The sequence below is a fragment of the Lagopus leucura genome, unplaced genomic scaffold, assembly GCF_019238085.1.
Source record: "Lagopus leucura isolate 7727_CA_CO unplaced genomic scaffold, USGS_WTPT01 Super-Scaffold_100001, whole genome shotgun sequence".
Lineage (NCBI taxonomy): Eukaryota > Metazoa > Chordata > Aves > Galliformes > Phasianidae > Lagopus > Lagopus leucura.
Genome location: NW_024962262.1, coordinates 72575017 through 72589495, shown reverse-complemented (window position 1 = coordinate 72589495; position 14479 = coordinate 72575017). Strand labels below are relative to the sequence as shown.

Sequence of the window (14479 nt, the reverse complement as noted above, 5' to 3'; positions counted from 1 at the left end):
AACAAACTGTTCCTCTTTCAAGAATATCCCACTTAGAAACAAAACAAACTCTGAGGCTGAAATGAAACAATGGCTTTTTTCTGCTCTTTTAGGGTTTACAGCTACAGTGAACTTTATCCTTCAGTATGGACAGTTTTTAAAACAACTTGACTTTTCTATTTTATCTGCACTCTGGAATGAGAAGTATGGTAGTAAATTTGACTATGTGTCAAATAGTTCTGAAAGCAAAGAAATTCTTGACTATTTTTTAAAACCACCTCTAGAAAAAGTTCGTTGTTTTATATGGCTATTAGAAGACAACAGAGAAAATTTTCCATCTCTTCATCAAGCTTTAGATGAATTCTTTAATAAAACAGGTAAGTATGCAAAGGTCTCCATTCTTACAAGCATTTGATCTTGTCTGCTTTTTACACCTCAGTTGATATACTCTGTAAAAGCTGAATTGTCTTTAATTTCTAACCTTGTATACATGAACTTGTGTGTTCAGTGCTTAAAATACTATATGGTCTTAAAGAACCAAGGCATTTTGTTGTAAGCTACATTCTGCTGTTTCTATCATGTGCCAGCACACAAGTCTATGGGTACAGGCAGCCCATACAGAATTAGTTTTTTATTTTAAGCATAAAGATTCTGTAACAAATCTTCAGTGGTGTTTGATGGAGTATAATAATTATTACTGTGATCACATAGCTCACAGTTGTGAATTACGCTGAATAGTAATATTCCAGTTTATGAGTGTGATTTTATTATCCTTTTACAGACAACCCTACCATCATATTAAAGAAGCAGGGAAATGAAGATATATTGGTATGTTAACCTAAGTATGGGTTCTGATCTGAGCTCAGAAACAAATATGTGTTTGGTGTTGAGAAAAATGTGCAAAAATGAATGAGACTCTTGCATTTCTTCACTGTTTTGTTTGTTAACATCATCCTTGAGACCTGATTAGAGACTTACACTTTGAGGCTTTTTAAAACAGCTTCTGTCCTTTAGTAATGCACTGCATACTCTTTTTTTCTTCTGTGAGTAAGTATTTGTATGGGATTTTCTCTTTGATTAAACCAACAGGAGAGCTCTTAGAGTGTGTACATTTCAAGGATGGAGATGAGGGAGTTACTGTGATAACGAGCGAGTCTACAGTAATGTGCTACACTGCCCCTTTTGGATAGGGCAGATACGGTGTATGGGAGTGGTGTTCACAGCAGTTTGGTGTTAGGTTGAAAAGATCTCTCTAGAAGAACTGTAGAGGAACTGGGAGGAAAAAGAAGGTGTGCCCAGTTTACAGGCAGAGAGTCGTACTGACTTGTCTGTCTACGTATTTACCATGACTGACACGAGGCATCATTTTTCCTTGAGAGTGCTTAATTAGAACATGAAGATTTCAGGTGCTAGCTGTGCTGTGTATTTTAACATCCAAAGCAACACATGAGAGGGTAGTGTAACCCAGCTTTGCTTTCAAATGTCATTAAATTGTAAGGATGGAATTAGAAGATCATTCTGCTGATAAGCATAGTAAATTTGAAGTGAGATATACTTAGTACTTGTAGTGAACAGCTTCTACTGATGCTTTTCAGATTAAACCCAGAACTCTGTGTATTGTTCTGAATCACTTTTTGGGTAGTATGTTAGTTGCATTCCTAACTGGCAGGAATATGTCACTTCAGTCAATTACGTATTTGAAGCACTTTCAATTAGAACTATTATAGCCTGCAGATAAATTTATCTCTACAAAACCAAGATTTGCTTTTGATACAGAATAAACTTTACGAGTTATTAATTAGTATAAATGATAATGAGATGTGAAATCCCTTGCTCTTTCATTGGATGAATTAGAAATTCAAGAATTAAATAAAACCTGCTACATTATATTCTACTTCATATTCCTATTTATGTCCTAAAATGATTTCTAATACTGTAATTAAATTATGATTAGTAAAGTTATGTTTATATGTAATGAAGTCTTATTAAAAACTGAAGAGGCATTTTAGTTCTTCCTTATCCTAATAGGAATTTGAAGTGACAGAAACTTCTGGCAGCTCTGTTTGTTTTTGTCCCTTACAAAAATCTGTGTTGCCACAGGTTCACAGCTGCCTAAATGTGCAATTTCAGATACAAGTAGTGAGTAAGCATCCAAACTAAGTACACTGTTCTGTCTATATTGTGTTCAGTGTTCAAGGAGCAAAATGATGAAAAGGAACAAAACAATAAGGTTTTGCAAAGCTGTGTTCCTTTTTGTGTTGTTCAGATGAGAACATAGGAGGGAGGGACAAGATGGCATGCATGCTTAACCTTGGAAGCCTTCCTGCTCAAACCAGAATCAGAATTTTAATACGAGACTTTTAAATTTATGGACTGATTTTGGAAATGCATCATCATTTTATTATTATTGCTTTACATAATTTTATTTATTTCTGTTTCAGACAAATGGTATCAAAGGTAAAAACAAAAGCAGAAAGAAGAACTATAAGGACTCACGGGTCAGTAACTTTATAGCTGCTTACTATGAATGGTTTTCTTTCAGAGTTACTGGAGATCAGACCTATAGAGGTGGTTTCTGTAAATATCTCATGGAAGCTCCTTCTTGAAGTGGTTTTTTTTCCTCTAGTGGAAATATATTAAGACTCAGTTAATGCTGTTCTAGTTATTTTGTTACAGGTTGAATTGGGCAGTGTAAAAGATTATTCTGCACTTAAAAAAGAAGTTATTTATGAAGATGTTGGGTTCTAACTGTGTGCTACTAACTTCAGTCTGTCCACTGTCCTCACACTTTGATCTTAACTTCCCACAGGAGAGAATAAAAAATAATCAGTGAATACAAATCACAGACTGCACCTACATAATTGATATTTCAGCTCCATTTTGTTTGCCAGGGATAAATAGCAAATATGACAAAGAACTATTTACCAGTCCTCATGAGATAAACCTGACATTTTGTTTCTGTCTGCCTTTCTGAGCATTTTTATGGACCCTGACTGAAGTTGCAGGTGCTTAGTGCTAAGATAAAACGCCATTCAGTATTTTATAGATTTTGCTAGCAGTAAGATGGAATCCCAAACATAGCATCTCTTGTCCTGCTTTTCTAGAATCTTGCCTTATTGCAGTCATCTTGATTTCCTCTGTGTCCCCAACATTTTATAATTTTGCCCAAATTTCACGACAAAAATTATGATAAAAAATTGTTTTTTCTAGGATGAGATCCCTAAAAATTCAATTTGTGTGCTTTTTTTTTTTTTTTTTTTTTTTTTTTTTTTTGCAGTAGGCAAAACTCTGCCATAGAAGGAAGCTGTGTGCCTTACTAGAACTCGGCAAAAAATCAAGCACATCTAGGATTTAGATAAAATCTGTAAATAAAAATTAAAAAAGATAGGTTGGACTGGAATATTGCAGTAGTATATGTTCTAGAGAAAGCTCTGAAGAAGCTGATAATTTAAAATAAAGAAGTTTTTCAGTGTGGCTTAATGCAGGTAATTGTAGTTGAGTGTTTTGCTGTTCAGCGTCTCACGTCTGAGCACAATAAAATTACAGAAGGAGGTTCTGTGTAAGCAAGTTACTCATACTCTTTACATTGGATCATTTTCTGATATGAAAAGTAATGATCTGTTTTTAATTAGTCTGTTTTAGTATTATCCAGTGGAGTTAGTACAGCACCACAAGAAGAAAATACGTTTATAGAAGAAAATGCATTGTAAGTATCGTCACGCACCTTTACTTTTGTTGCCCAAGCTCCAAAGTACTTTGCAGGTACCAGAGAAGACAGGCTTAGAAACACCTTAGAAAGTCTGGGTTCACATCTCAGTATTTCTTGAAATGATCTTCATTTGAGCTTCCAGAGATCATTACTTTTCTGCTTCTGGGACAGGTATGATGGATACTAGAGTTTTTAAGATGTTAGTGATCTAAGAGGTAATCAAATAATGAGCAGGTTCCATTCCAGTAAGGCTGCTAGGCCAAAAAGCTGTTCTTTCATGTAACTTGTTATCTTCTTTCTGTTCCACTTTACTGTAGAAAGAAAGTAGTTGATAAATTTGTCAGATGAAGAGCAGCTGCTAGGACACAGCTAAGCTTTATTACCATTAGTTACTGTTAGTTACTGGTTATTCTCAATTCAAGAAATTTACCAGTTCATGATTTTGGAAATAGTGCATGTTCTACTTGTTACCTACTTGTTAGAAAACGTTTGCTACTGGGATATTTCTTAGCATCTGTGTAGCTGCCATATGCTAATGCTCTTCTCAGTGCATGTGGAGAATGTCATTATTTTCAGAGACATTGAGTTGTTTTGTTCTGTTTTTGTTTTTGAACTCTGTAGAGGTTTTACATATTATGAACCATGTATAATCCCAGAATATCTTCGGGGGCAACTAGATGAGTTTGAAGCTGTATATGACATTTCAAACAGTAACAACTGTCAGAGACTGGATGCTAATCTAAGTCAAACCTGTGAAAGTTTATATGAGTACGTATGCATTTCTGTGGTTAGCAGTTTAAAAGTTTTACTGTTTCAGCTTAAATGCATATAAATTCTGTACCTTTATGTTAGAGAATTAATGTTACAGTATTCCAAGAAAGAAGTGATGGAAGCTATTGGAATTAAGTATCTTTGGTGCCTACTGTAGAACTGATTGACGATTACAAGCACGAAAACTCCATAGTTTTGGATGAGTGCAGAAAAATGGAGGCCTTGAACTTCAACTTGTGAATCTGCTTGTAAAGAATAAAGGAAGTCTGTCAAATGACAGGCTGCAGTTTAGTTTTGAACCAGTGAGCAGGACAACACTTCTGACACCTGAAGGTGGAATTCAACTGTTCGTTTCATTGATACTCATAGTCATTTCTAAATGAGAAAATTATGGCATATAACAACATAGAAAGTATATCATGATGCAATTTACTAACAGCAGATTTTATGTGTCTGTCATCAAATGGCAACAAACATATTTTCCTTAGACTGTCACTTTCTTTCTTTGTTCCTTTCAGTTCTCATTTAACTGGTATGTAGATTTCATGCAATAACGTCTCACCTAAATAACAGGGTTTTTGGAGGCAGCAGTATTAGGTGCAACATCCTATTAAATAACATAATTGGATAAAGGCCACAATTTAGTCCTGATGGTACATAGAGATATGTCCTATGCTCTCAGGTGGCTGCAGGTGTCTGAGTAAGACGTGAAGAAGCACCAGTGTTACAGACAATTTTTATGCTTAGATGGAACACCATCTTCCAAACGGTCATTCTTCAGTAGTGCTGAAGGCTTATTGCTTTCTATGTGAAATAGGGCTTGAGAATTGTATGAGAAATTGTTAACGAACAATTACAACTTTTTTTTTCAAAGCTATTTCTCTCAGATATTGGAAGAGCATGGCCCGATGGAATTAAATAATAAGTTGCTAGTTGGGGAATATGAACATTTCCCTGAAGAAGCTCGAAAGATTGTTGAAGATGAGGGTGGTTTGAAATCTTTTCTTCTGAAATCCCATCGTTTCGTTATGGTGGATAATTTTATTAGCCTAAGGCATGATATTATTAAAGAAAATAAAAACAGAGATGAGACTGAAAATAATGAAGAAGGAAATTATATTGTCTGTGATGCGCAAGAAAATTCTTTCCAGAACAAGATACAGTTAAATCCAGCTGCTAAGGAATTCAAACCACTGTTTTATCCTGAGCAACCTCATATATCAACATCTACTGACATACCATTAGAAAGCTGTGAGACTCCACAATATTTGCCCTATTCTTTGCCTACTTCGTGGCAATCAGTGCTTAGTCAGGATATTGATCCTGTTGAAAATATGCCTTATTTTTCAAAAGTTTTATTTTATCGAGATTTTCAGAATCAAAGCAGATTTTTGCCACAGACTTCCTGGGGTTATCAGTGTGAAAGAACATCGCCGGTGACTTCTCCAGTGCCTCTCCTGTCAAATGTTGCCAAGCAACCTGGGTATATTTATGCTGATGGTGTTACTCATCAGGATAATGATGAATTAGCAACTTCAGACAGAAAATATGTCAGCAGCAGCTTTATACCAGCTGAAATAGAAACGTTCAGAGACCCTCCGTGCCTGGTGGAAAACTCCGATAGCACATTTTATGAAGACAGTTTTGCTGTTGCAAATAGTACAAATGAAGCTGAATGTGATATACAGGTGATTAAGAAGGAAAAAGAAAGCAGAGGTATACCTGTAATGAAAAACAATCCACATACAAGGATGGTAGCTGTTCAGGTAAGAGATTAAAATGGAACACTCCTTTAAAAGGAGTGTAAGTAACAAAAGATGGTGTTGAAATCTTGCATTATGTTTCTGCAGCTGTGGAAGGTGCAGCTCCTTTTGGGATGATTTCTTTATGACTTCCTGAAGGGTCAGTTGTGTGTTTCAATAATACTTCAAGCTACCCAAATACAAGGAGTATTGTATAATAGTATTTAGTGTTCTCTAGTACTTATTTTTTGTTACAGAATGCACTTTGTGTGCACTTTGTGACAGGTTTCCAGTGTTACAGGTACGGCAGTTTCTTATATCCGTTCCTATGGTAGCTTATCCAACATGCTACAAGAGTGATTGTAGAGAAGTTCCTCATCTTAATTTGTTTCTCATTACTAAGGAAAGAACTTCTTATAACTGTGAGACAGTCATCTTTTTGTTTTTGCTTTCTAAATTATGAAAGTGTTAATGTGTTTCATTGTTACCCTTATTTGTTTCTTTTCCCAGACTTGTTTTGTTTGCACTTACTTACTTGAAATCTTTCCCGAGCAGTTGCTGACTTGGCAAATGAATTCAGTTACTTGGCTAACAAGGCTTTTAAATTGGAAGTTCTTCTTAGTTTTTGAGCACGTTTAACAAACTGTCAGCAGAAGACAGCAACAGTTTTCAATTCAGTGAATTCTGGTTAGCAGAGTTTGAAAGATCAGAATGCAAGAGATATGTTTGTGGAAGTGCAGTGTGGCAAAGCATTTGCCATTATTTGGCTATGATTTTAATAGCATATTAATATTGTAACATAAACTGAATCGTCAGTATATTGCATGATTAAATTTTAAACTTCAGTTCTTTCAGTAAGTCCTTAATGAGCAACGCTAGAAGAAGACAAGCACAAATTCCAAAGGTCGTTGAGTTTAGTTGCTTTTGAGGAGATGCATTTGTGTCGTAGATCATGAGCAACAAAACACAACTGCTCCCTGAGCAGTCAGACACTGGATTTGCCAGTCTTAAGAATGCAAATAGAGTGAATGTGCTCCTAGATGGAGCACAGCTGTGTTTGAAGACTGTAAGAATTGTCCCCAGTATAATGCTTCGGTCAATTGAAACTGGGGAAACATTAGGGAAAAAAAGTGTTTTCATTGTAGCTTCAAGTCCATTTTGGGAATGTACGCAGTTTCCTGCTGCATTGTAGGTAAACCTATTTCATAATGTAGTCAGATGCGTAGAATTGTTGGTTAGATATAAAAGCTCCAGAACAGAGCTGGCATAATAGTTGCATGTGTAAACAGGAGATGTTTCTAATCAGTTAATGATTCCTTGTGTTCTAGGTGAATAATGAAGTAACTGATAGGGAAACTAATACTTTGCCTTTTCATCCATTTGAGAAGCAACAAGTAAGTTACCTGTATATTTATTTCTACATATTTCTCATGAAGAAGTTTAAAGGAGTGTCCAATAGTAGCATGAAGATAAAGGTTCTCTGGAAATGCAATGTTCTAGAAGTTATTTTTGATTCAGGGTTATTTTCTTTTGCTTGTGTTGGGCTGCAATCTGTAATGTCCTTACAAACTTCACCTAGGCCCACAAAAAGGAGGCTTTGGAGCTTTGTACTGTAGCCATCAGATGTTGGACTATATTCTAGGGAAATTTCCTCTCAAAAAAGTCTTGAAGTTTGATTTAAATTGGAAGATTTAGACTGAGACATCTCAGGCTGATGATAATGGCAACCTTACGTGTCTGTCAGAATTAAAAAATATGATCTACAGGCTCTTCATATTCCAGTCTTTTCAGACACGGATGTTCATTTCTGTTACACAGATTTCTCTGTCCCAAAGAAACAAAAGCAAAACCACCACAAAACTCCCAAACAAAACAACAACAAAAGCACACCAAAAAATCCTCACAGTTTTGAATATCAGCTAACTGACTGTCATGAGTGTTTGCTGCTCTGTGCGTAGTAGATTCTGAATTACTTTCTGTAACTAATTTATTTTCAGGGAGATATTCTACGTATGGAAAAAGAGCATCAAGTATTAAAAGAACAACTTAAAGAAGCACAGGAAAAATACGAACAATTACAAAACCGGAGCTCAGAAGAAATCAGTGTTTTAGAAGAGCTGATAAAGAAGACTGTTCAAGAGAGAGGGGTAACATTTTGACTTGTGCTACAGTGGGGTTAGCAAAGATAAACTGCAGTGGCTGACAGTATTGGTTCTAATGGGTCAACACTGTTTTTTGAAACTTGAATGATGGTCCTCATGGCTTTGAAGTCTTACTCAGCAGATCTGAAAATCTTTGTGTATTGTCTTAAGAACACACTTAAGTGAACATAGAAAACTGGTTGCATCCATCTAGTGGATAGGTACTGGTTCTTACTCTAAAGAATAAAAAAAGCTCTGTGTTATTGACACTTTCCCTCTTCTTGAGGAGAAGGACTTCCAGTGGTCAGTGTTTTATTTGTTGGGAAGTCTAACAGACTTGTTTCTTTGAAAATGTCTGGGAGTAAGAGTAGTTTCCAGACATCATCAGCTTGTTTGTGTATTGAAAGGTTGTAAGATTTCCCTGGAGCCTTCTCTTCTCCAGGCTGCACAAGACAGCTGCCTTCAACCTTTCTCCATAAGAGAGATACTCCAGCCCTCTGATCATCTTCGTGTCCTGCTCTTAACCCACTCCAGCTCTTTCTTGAGCTAGCGTCAGGCCTGGATGCAGTACTCCACATGGGACCTCATAAGGGTAGAGTAGAGGGAGACAATCTTGTGCTAAATACGTGACCTAAAAGTAAATTAAGTGAAGGTGTCAGTGTAAATTTCAGTGGCATTTCTTTTGATCATGTGTTGGCAATCTGCTCTAATTTGCATTTTAATGGAATACCATTTGCAGAAATGTTTTCTTATTTTCTGCTTTTAGATATTTAAGAAAGAAGTGGAGTGGCTTCATCAAGCTTTAGAAATAAAAGTAAAAAAATGGCAACAGGAGAAAAAGGAAAGTCAAGAGAACTTAAAAGCAATGAGGAACACAGCCAAAAAGCATGTGGATACCAATGATAGGTACCAGTTTTGAACACAGAATTACATTATTGTCCTTTTGCTTGATTTTTTTTTTCCCAAAAGCAGCAGTACGTATGGCTGTTTCTAATAGACTGTGATAAATTTCATATCCACTGATTCTTTGATGTATGCAGAATGAAAACTCCAAACTTCTTGCTCTAATAATATAGTTCTGAAAGTAATTTAAACGCAACTTTTGGATTAGAGGTGCTGTCAGTTGGATATAAATATAGTTACTTAACCTAGTAAATACTAAATAACCTAATAAATACTACTTCTTCACTACTTAGAATCTTCCAGTTTTCCAGCCTCCTTTAGATCTGCACTGCTTTGTTGCTTTTCTCCTTCATGACTTAACGTTGTTTCCTCGCTGTGCTCTGCTTTTGCTGTATGATTGGTCTTAAATTTTCAATTCATTTCAGTTTTCATGTCTCGATCCTCCTCCTCAGTCAACCCGACTGAACTCTGATCTGCGTCTTTCTTTGACTCTCTTTATCTGTTCTGCCACTTGGCGTATCTGAAGGTTATTTTGGGATGCACATTTCCTTCCTTTCTAGGCTTATCGTTTCTTTCTCAGTTTGAAGTAAAACTGCAGGAACCACATAGCTGCATGTATCTCTTCTGTTTTTTACCTGTTCTTCACCCTGTAACAGAAGTCTGCAGAGCCTCCCATGGAACTTAGATAAGTAATATCTTACCACAGTCCTGTGTGCAGCAAACCCAGGTATTGTCCTGGCAAGTAGTTCTCCTGGCTCTGAAGGAATGTGAACCAGCTTCGTTCAGCCACAGTCCAGACATCTCAGAGATCACATAGAATCATAAATTTGCTTAGGTTGGAACTGACCGTAAAGATCGTTAGGTCCAACTACAACCCAACCGTACTACCCTAACTCTAACAACCCTCCACTACATCATGTCCCCGAGCACCACATCCAAATGGTTTTTAAACACATCCAGAGATGGTGACTCAACCACCTCCCTGGGGATCCTATTCCAGTGCTAAACAGCCGTTATTCTGTAGGATTTGATGTAGCTTTTCCCAAAACATTTTAAGCACTGCAGAAGTGTTTAAGTAACTTTATTATTGGCTGTATAGCCAGCTAGAAGCTTTTTCACAGTAACAGTGTGTGTGAAATATGAATGTCTGCTTTAGTTTTGGTGGGTTTTTTTTGGTGTTTTTTTTTTTTTTTTTTTTTGCTAATTCAGGTAAGCATTTACAGCAGTTGCCAGATAACTGATGAAGCTGACTTAATTAGCAAGTTTATCAATCCTGTCTGTGTTTTTAATATTCTCTGTCAGTTTTACAGACTTGAAGACTTCTGTCATAGAATACTATTATCTTTAATATGAAGAGCTTGGGCCAAATCTTTCTTGAATAATTATCAGCTGGTACTTACATTGGTTACTTGCTTCTTAATTAGGAGTACATTAGGTGCTCTTAAAGTGTTGATATATAAGATGTACAGATTGTCACTGCTGCGTATTTGTCACTCTGGTTGTAGAGGGTCATGTATTTGCTAGCAAACGTTTTTCAGAACAAGCTTAATGAATGTTTGATTACTCTAGGTATTCAAAGACCATTGATGAGAAGGAGAAGCAGTATAACACATGTTTGAATACATATCTTGAGACCAGGTAAAACTCTTGTACCTCTCAGCAATATTTATGTGTTTCTGTTGACTTTCCATTATTGGAGTTGTCTGTTTCACTCTGGGCGAAAGATGAGAAAAAAAATAAGCGCTTCAGCTTATATCTCTTATTCTCAGCTAGTTTACTTCTATTTACCATGAGTAAATATTATTTTCTTTTAGATATTTAGAATCATAGAATTATTAAGGTCAGAAAAGACCTCTGAGGTCACCTTGTCCATCCGTCAGCCCATCCCTACCATGCCCACTGACTCTATTTCTCATCATATCTCCACGTTTCTTGAACACCTCCAGGAATGGTGGCTTTACAATAATTAAAAGTTGTCTTTCCAAAATTGTGTCATATATTTTCCATGATAATATGATCCTGTATTTTAGAACCCTTTAGAATTTGGGTGCACTACATACATACTACATATCGAAATTTGTAGTTCTAAATACACGTAGTTACCTGAGCACTTCATAAAAGTTGCATATAGCTGGAATTCGAGGTGTAATTTATAGATACATTTTTAATATGTGTGAACAGATTCAGAACAATAAAACTTACATGACTGTAGTAGTCAAGCTCCTGATTACGTTGCACAGTGAAATTTAGTTGAGAAATCCCAAAGTTATGTCTATCGAGCCAGCAGTATAGCTGCAAGAATGTGACGATGTGCCAGGTACAACATGTACAACATAAGTGCAGATTAATGGTTCTGAGGAAGGGAGAAGTAATAGCCACAGAAAACCTCTACAATGTCATCAATTTTAGATACTGCTGTGTTACTTCATTTTTTTTTGACCTTTTTTGTTTTGCAGTAATAAATTTGCTAATAAGAAAGTAAAACTGGAAGAACTTATTAAGAAGAGTCAAGATGACTTCAAGGAGCATGAGAAAAGAGCTGTTAAAGCAGAGGTACAAACAAAAACAAAACCTGAAACACTTCTTTTACAGTCTGGATCATTTGCACTGATGGATGGGGAAGATGACTGGTGAAGTCTTATTTAAGAATTTCCCTTTAAATAGCACCTAAGACATTTTATAAGAATACATTAAAAGTTTTAATCAGATATTGACAACTGCTGTTCATTATGTTATCCTGCAGAATTTTGCAGATCATCAGTATGTTATTATTGGCCAGTATTATAACTGTACAGAATTTGGGGCTTCTGGTATTGCCTTAACATTTAGTAATATTTCAGTTTCATACTTAGCCCTCTTGTGAAAACATTTCATTAGTGAGTATTATAGGAAGATAGGATTTCCTTTGCAAAGATAAGTCACACTTAGGGAATCTGTGGCTACTTCGTACTCTGACAGTCTGAATGCAGTTTGGTTATTTCACTGAAAGGAGGAGTTTACTGAGAAACATCAGTACTTTTGCCAAAATAGCATTGAAGATGGGAAAGACTTCTAATACACCGTATGGCATACAATTCTTTCTTCAGAGAAAAGGTTTGAAGGCTGTTGTACCTGCAGTGAGATCTTATACAAAGATTAGATTGTTGATCCACGTTGGTCTTCCACAGTACAGCATTTAAAAGGCTGCCTGAAACACTTAAAATGTATATATGTACACAAACACATGCATTTTTAAGCTGCAGATGGAACATCTCTGCATGCATTCTGCAGTCCGTTGAAGTGAATATAACCTACTTCACCTCTCAGAGGCCTGCCAATGCCCTTGATTCTAATCTGATGTTCTGTTGTGAGTGTATGTTGTACACTGTATCATCAAACTGTTGTTTAAGAGGATCCAGGCTTTATTTATTGTGTCTGCAATGCTTTTGTTGTGCTTCTTTAAAAGCTGTTATTTTGTTACAGGTATCAGTACTCAAAAACTGGAAAGAAAGTGAATTATACAAACTGAATGGTATAGTTTCCAAAGCAGAAGCAAATCTCAAGATGTTGAAGTCATTAAGCAGGTATGGAGAGTTTACACTAGCAATTTCAGTACTACTTCTTGTTAAAGAAAAGCAATTACTGGATGTTTAATCATGATCGTTTTAACTAGACAAGTCAGTTTTGCTCACAAAGCGATGCTATCCTGAAATATCTGCAGTCATTAAATGCAACTTTCCTGAAGCTGATTTTCTATTTTGGGCTTAAATTACCAACATGTGAGCAGCAAACTTCTCTTCTAATTCTCTCTTAGAAGATGAGGCTACTGGGAATGTTCCAGTTACTGCTATCCAGTAGCACGGGAAGAGGGCTGCAGTGTAAATAAAGTGGTGAAACAAAACAGTTGGGCATTTGGCAAGAATGAAGGAATTAATATTTTAAAAACTACTTGTTCCATCTCCCTGTCTAGGTTGCCCCAAAATATTATTTTACATTTGAGAAGTCTACTTCTAAGATTGGATAAGATATTGGTGCAATTAATTTAAGTGACGTTAGCTTAAAATAGGTATAAGTCTTTAACTGTGACTAAAGTTGTGAGAGTATGGTCATAAAAATAATTGAGTTCGGTTGGAGGGGACCAAAGAGCTGTCAGAGTTAATCAAGAGTTAAAACTTGTTATTGAAGGCATTGTCCAAATGCCTCTTGATTACTGACTGGGACAGGCTTCCTAGAGAGGTGACTGATGCCCCGTGCCTGTGTTCAACCACCCTCACGTAGAGAAATTTTTCCTACTGCCCGCTCTGAACCTCCCATGGTGCAGCTTTGTGCCATTCCGTATTCCCTGTCATCAGTGACCAAAGAGAAGAGCCTAGCACTTCCCTCTCTGCATCCTGTCCTCAGGAAGCTGCTGAGAGGAACGCAGTTGCCTCTCAGCCTTCTTGTCTGCAAAGTAGACAAATTAATGGGAACGTTGGAGTTTAACTGAAAATTTTCATTATTTCAGCAGCTCAGCTTCATCACTTCCTGACTTAAAGTCACAGATTAATTATTGGGAAGTATTTATTTCAAATATAAAGAAACAAATGGAGAAAGTAAAGGTGAGTGTAAGTTCTCTTAACTAGGGATAAGTTGAATTTTGGAAATTAAAGCAGAATATATAACTTAATTTTGCATTCCTTTGTTAAAATATCAATGGCTTCTCCACAAGCCAATCTGCGTTTCTTTTAATGATGAAAGAAAGTTTTGATTATAAGGCCTGATGATAAAATGTGCTTAAGTTGCAAGGAATATCTTCTGTTTCGGAAAGGCAGAATTCAAGATTACTGAATCCCAGGTTGATCAGTCTGTCAGCTCTATTGTATTTTTTGAACTTTAAAGTCCATGCAACTTTTTAAAAAATGATAAAATTGTCTTTTAAAGGGAAGTTGTATGGAACATCTAGGTTAAGTTTTAAAAGCTAGATGATTCACAAATGTTTTCAGACATTAATGTGCTTCCATAGAGATTAATGTTGCTGTAGGAGATGGCAGCCTTATTGTAGCCACATGAAAGGCCTGCTGCCTTTTACTGTATGAACTACTGGAAGAGCTTTATTTAATGCTGATTTGGAGAGGAATTTGTTTTTTTTCCTCAGGTTGGGTATGAAGAAAAAATTGAGAAGGTGAAAAATGGTGTTCGAAACTGCCTCACCAAAATAGAAACTGTGGATCTTTCATCTCTTCCCAGTGTCTTAGTATGTATCTTATGTGTGATAG

At 36.2% G+C, this 14479-nt stretch overlaps 1 protein-coding gene across 10 annotated transcripts in view; it reads left to right on the top strand.

The window, feature by feature from the left end:
* The window catches only part of TTC3 (tetratricopeptide repeat domain 3), a 60840-nt gene that overhangs the window by 40467 nt on the left and 5894 nt on the right, over positions 1 to 14479 (top strand). For 8 of the 10 annotated variants that reach the window (XM_042866741.1, XM_042866740.1, XM_042866735.1 and 5 more), the window contains 14 exons: positions 93 to 356; positions 761 to 807; positions 2421 to 2477; positions 3612 to 3685; positions 4310 to 4456; positions 5334 to 6225; positions 7530 to 7595; positions 8199 to 8348; positions 9109 to 9248; positions 10815 to 10883; positions 11702 to 11798; positions 12708 to 12808; positions 13729 to 13822; positions 14359 to 14457. In XM_042866741.1, the coding sequence (XP_042722675.1) occupies positions 93 to 356; positions 761 to 807; positions 2421 to 2477; positions 3612 to 3685; positions 4310 to 4456; positions 5334 to 6225; positions 7530 to 7595; positions 8199 to 8348; positions 9109 to 9248; positions 10815 to 10883; positions 11702 to 11798; positions 12708 to 12808; positions 13729 to 13822; positions 14359 to 14457 (2297 nt within the window). The remainder of the gene's footprint in view (positions 1 to 92; positions 357 to 760; positions 808 to 2420; positions 2478 to 3611; positions 3686 to 4309; positions 4457 to 5333; positions 6226 to 7529; positions 7596 to 8198; positions 8349 to 9108; positions 9249 to 10814; positions 10884 to 11701; positions 11799 to 12707; positions 12809 to 13728; positions 13823 to 14358; positions 14458 to 14479) is intronic. The other 2 variants (XM_042866736.1, XM_042866739.1) reach the window with 2 other exon arrangements.